This window comes from Austrofundulus limnaeus, unplaced genomic scaffold (assembly GCF_001266775.1).
Source record: "Austrofundulus limnaeus strain Quisiro unplaced genomic scaffold, Austrofundulus_limnaeus-1.0 Scaffold417, whole genome shotgun sequence".
Taxonomy (NCBI): Eukaryota; Metazoa; Chordata; class Actinopteri; order Cyprinodontiformes; family Rivulidae; genus Austrofundulus; species Austrofundulus limnaeus.
The window spans coordinates 248,315-253,412 of record NW_013952819.1 but is presented as its reverse complement, the minus strand read 5'-3'; the positions used below and the strand labels follow the sequence as shown (position 1 = coordinate 253,412).

The 5,098-nt window shown below is 37.4% G+C and overlaps 1 protein-coding gene across 1 annotated transcript in view; it reads left to right on the top strand.

Annotated features, from left to right (window-relative positions):
• The first annotated feature begins 29 nt into the window (after nt 1-29).
• The window catches only part of scpep1 (serine carboxypeptidase 1), a 12,385-nt gene continuing 7,316 nt past the window's right edge, over nt 30-5,098 (top strand). Inside the window, exons 1-6 of the mRNA XM_014024291.1 lie at nt 30-393; nt 534-676; nt 2,050-2,139; nt 2,398-2,553; nt 4,232-4,306; nt 4,471-4,543. Coding sequence (XP_013879745.1) covers nt 333-393; nt 534-676; nt 2,050-2,139; nt 2,398-2,553; nt 4,232-4,306; nt 4,471-4,543 — 598 coding nt within the window. The 5' untranslated portion in view covers nt 30-332. The remainder of the gene's footprint in view (nt 394-533; nt 677-2,049; nt 2,140-2,397; nt 2,554-4,231; nt 4,307-4,470; nt 4,544-5,098) is intronic.

Below are 5,098 nucleotides of genomic sequence, written 5' to 3'. Positions count from 1 at the left end.
TAATATTTAGATACAGATTTAACATATATATTTAACATTTACCATTAAATATGAGGAAAATGCACTAAATGTGAAAAAAAAAATGCACTGATTCGTTTCTTTGTTTCCAGTTTACACTTGGCACCCCATAGATAGTAGCAGGCCTACTAACATTTAATGAAATCATATTTTATCATGTACAGTTTCAATGTAGTTACGGTTTAGTTCATGTATGAAATAAATCAACATCTGGATGTCATTAAGGAAACGCTGACTCGGGGTCAGCTGACTCCGGGGCGGAGTCACGTGACCTGCTGCTGTTTCAGTCGGGTTTCGAGCGGGCTGCTTTAACAATGTCTCCGCTTACTGAGTGTTTCTATTTGTCTTTCTTTCTCGTCATTGTTGTCCGCCAAGGTAAGATCTTTTAATTTAATTAGAACGGCTTTATATTTGATTATGTTTCTTGTTTTCACTTCAGCTTTTTTTTACATCGGTGACCGGGGAAACCGAAAGGATGACTGCCTGATGTGACCGTGTCTGTGACGTCTCTGCAGGGCTCTGCTCTCCCCGGCGGGCCGGCAGTGAAGCCTGGGACTATGTGGAAGTGAGACCCGGGGCTCACATGTTCTGGTGGTTGTATTATGCTGACAGTCCGTCCGCTCAGTACAAAGATCTGCCTCTGGTCATGTGGCTGCAGGTAGGAACGTTTTCAGCGCGTGACTTCTACTCCTGTGGCTCCGCCCACTCACTGTTAGAATCACAAAAAATATTAGACAGAAACAAACACATTTATAAGAGCTTTATTATCACAGTATTAAAGGCTAGCAGCCAGTGTGGTGGCCCACTTTGATCTTAGACTGTGCACTTGGAGAAAGTCTGCCATAAGCTCAAGCAGCAAATGTTCATGGGACATTTCATAAATTGATAAAATGTTGTTTTGTGGCGTTATAATGTTACAAATCTACATGTGTGGTTAAATCTAATTCAAATTTCTCTCATTGTTATTTGTATTTCATGTTTAATCTTAATATGTCAAAGATAAAGTCAGCACCATGAGTGAAAACTATCTGCACTACAGCCCTTTATATAATCATTGGGCCAATGGATGAAACGAGTGGAAATACTATGTTTCTACATAAGATGACAGGTTATATTACCTAGTAACTATGGCATCTGCTGGTGGGCCAAATCAAATAGCTTAGCGAGCCAAATTTGGCCCACAGGCCCCACTTTGGGCTCCTCTGATCTAGAGTGACTTCTGAGATTTTGATTTCTGAATTCTAGAATTCTGTTACTTTGATATTATAGTTTAACAAGGAATGGTTGTTGAATAACTAAAAAAAAACATTTTACCCTACCAGGAATGTTTTGAGTAAGTGGGAATTTTTGCAGCTTAGTTCGTGTTTGAAGTGTTTAAATGCTGGTAATTATTTTTAACCTATGAGGAACCTGCTTTGTACCATAGATGATAATGTCAGAGTGGTGTGACTAGATGAATAAGACTTTATTATATTATATATAAAAGATCTGTTCTATAAATACAGATTTCTATTTATTGCCTGCTGCTGCAGGGCCAGTGATGATGGTTTTTTTTTTTTTTTTTTGCTCATCTCTGTTCCAGACAATGACCTTGTCAGACACAAGCCTGGTTATAATTGTGTCGGATTTATAGATTCTGACCCACAATTTGGTGCGGTGGTAGCCGAGAGTGATCCCCAAATCATACCTGCAGCATTACACATTCTGAAATATTTTTACTGAAAACATTGGCAATAACTGTTGGTTTCAACAATATTTGTTTAGCAAAATAGCTCACAAACCACCTGAAATAATTTAAAGAAACTGGCCGTGTGCTCGGGTGTTTCTGTGACTGGTTTGATTATTATTTTTTATAACACTTTCACAGTCTGGTCACCCCTTAAGAGCACTTAGGACTATAAGGGTGGGTGTTGGATTTTAAGGATTCTGTATTCATTAGTCTCCCGACACACAAACAGTATGTGGCTGTTGCTTTATTAAATGTGACATTTGTTTCTGAGAACATACCTCTGCTGGTCTCTGTGCACTCAGGGTGGACCAGGAGGATCAGGGACTGGCTTTGGAAACTTTGAGGAGATCGGACCCTTGGACAGGGATCTGCAGCCCAGAAAGAACAGCTGGGTAAGATGATCACATTTAAAGGAACCAAGGAGCTGTGAGTGTTGAGGGAAAAACTGTTGACTTTGGATACGAATCATCTGACTTCAAGTTCAAATATTGACTTGTCTTTAAAAGACATCAAGAAATTCCTCATTTTCCAAAGTTCAGTTTAAAACAGATAACTGGGTTTATCAAAATGTCAATGTTTTCTTTGTAACAATGTTTGACATGACGCTGAAATATAAAATGACTTACAATGTGTGTGTATGTGTCCTTTAGGTCCAGGCAGCTAGTGTGTTGTTTGTAGACAACCCAGTGGGAACCGGTTTCAGCTACACAGAAAAGTCTGATAGATTTGCCACCAATGTGTCCACGGTGGCCTCAGACATGCTGGTGCTGCTCCAACACTTCTTCACAGCGAAGCCCGAGTTCCAGGTTTGTCCTCACACCATGTCATGGTGAAGATTAGGATTAAATATGCAGGACAACAGCAAGCTCTTAAAATCTTAACTAACTTTTATTTAACTTTAGTTGCTGTAGCTCAGGCTAGGCTTGTCACATCAAGCAATAAACAGTAGTACAATAACACAGACTGATATATTTCTAATGTTTAATTCTATTAATTTTGATTATTAAAACTGACAGCTAATGAAAATCCCTAAATCAGTATCCCAGAAAATTAGAATATTACTGAAGACCAATAAAAACAAAGGATTTATAGAAATGTTGGCCAACTGAAAAATATGAGCATGAGCACTTAATACTTAGCTGGGGCTCCTTTTTGCCTGGGTTACTGCAGCAATGTGGCTCAGGTGTTATGAGATCCCAGGTTGTAAAAACCTTTGCAGGTGTTTTGAGTTAATTAGCTGATTAGAGTGTGGCACCAGGTGTCTTTAGCAATGAACCTTTTAACAATATTATAATTTTTTGAGATACTGAATTTGGGATTTTCATTAGTTGTAAGTGGAAGTAGTAGTTATAATCATCAAAATTATTTAAAAACATTTGAAATATATCAGTCTGTGTGTAATGAATGAATATAAAACACAATTTTCACTTTTTGAATAGAATTATTGAAATAAATTAACTTTTTTCTTGATATTCTAATTTTATGTGAATAGGCATTTAGCTAGAAGAGCGTCTTGGGGTTTCTGACACCTTTCAGCTGATGATGCCTCAGAACGCCTTCAGGGCACAGTGCTAAACCTTGGCAGCTGTGACATCATCATCAGAGTGTGGGAAAAAAGGGAATTGTTTCAAACTAGAATCTTATTTTTTAATTCTTTATCAAAAATAACTTACTGGTGTGAAATAAAGCTACATTAGCTGACAGAAATCTCTGCACAACACCATTTGTTTAGCTTGTTGCTGTTTTCCATGTCACTAACCTTATTACATCTAATGCTAACCTTATTACCTCTTCCGCTAATCTTATTACATATAATGCTAACCTTATTACATCTACAGCTAACCTTATTACATCTACGGCTAACCTTATTACCTCTATTGCTAACCTTATTACATCTAATGCTAACCTTATTACATCTAATGCTAACCTTATTACCTCTTCCGCTAATCTTATTACATCTACTGCTAACCTTATTACATCTACCGCTAACCTTATTACCTCTATTGCTAACCTTATTACATCTACCGCTAACCTTAATACCTCTATTGCTAACCTTATTACATCTACCGCTAACCTTAATACCTCTATTGCTAACCTTATTACCTCTATCGCTAACCTTATTACATCTACTGCTAACCTTATTACCTCTACTGCTAACCTTACTACATCTAATGCTAACTTTATTACATCTACTGCTAATCTTATTAAATCTACTGCTAACCTTATTACATCTACCGCTAATCTTATTACATCTACTGCTAACCTTATTACATCTACCGCTAATCTTATTACATCTACTGCTAATCTTATTACATCTACTGCTAACCTTATTAGCTCTATCGCTAACCTTATTACATCTACTGCTAACCTTATTTCCTCTACCACTAACCTTATTACCTCTAACCCTAACCCTGTGACTTCATGGTTTCTCAGGGGAGCATGAGTGTCAGTAACATGTTTGATGTGCTGGTTTGACCTCTGTAGAGCATCCCCTTTTACATCTTCTCTGAGTCTTATGGAGGCAAGATGGCAGCTGCTATCGCCATGGAGCTCACAAAGGTTTGTGAATTTCTTGAAGTCTTAGAACAGTTTTTTTGTGAGGCATTTAGTTGTTTTAATCTCATGAGCAAAGGAAACAAACCTAAAATATATTTATAGTTGTTAATCTATGCAAGGCCGTAGTTTGAATAAGTGACTGAACCTGACATCGTATTTTGTCACAGGCTGCAGCCCAAGGATCTGTGAAGTGCAGATTTGCTGGTGTGGCTCTTGGAGACTCGTGGATTTCCCCTCTGGGTCAGTACAGATAAATCTGTAGGTCTGCCTTTGTTTAGGACTTTAATCAGAATCAGCTCTACATATTTAGACAGATGGACACACTAATGCATTTATTTTCAATTGTTGGGTTTTTTTTTTTTCACTTTAAAGTAGCAACTGAACTGGACACTGAATGTTCAAATGACCTGAGAAGTTTTATAAATACTTTTTTGTTATTTCCTGATAAGGTTTTCACCAATGTGTGTAGAGTTTTTGGTTTTAGATGCCCAAGTTTAAGATGTCGACAAACGGTAAAACCTGCTAGTGACGTGCCTCTGTAGGTGCCATTACTATTCACTGAGTCATGTCAACAAAATTATATCGTTCCACTGTGGGATGAGCATCTATCTGTCACAAAAATATTCGTAGCGCCCTTATTTCTTATCCAATTTCTATAAAATATGTCTTAAATTAAAGCTGAGAAAATTGCAGCTGTTGTGATATGTACAAATAAGTATTATAGGCTTTTTAATAAACAGTTGGACACTGTTTGACCCACAGTTTGTACAGCTCAGATTGTTAGAAAATCTAATG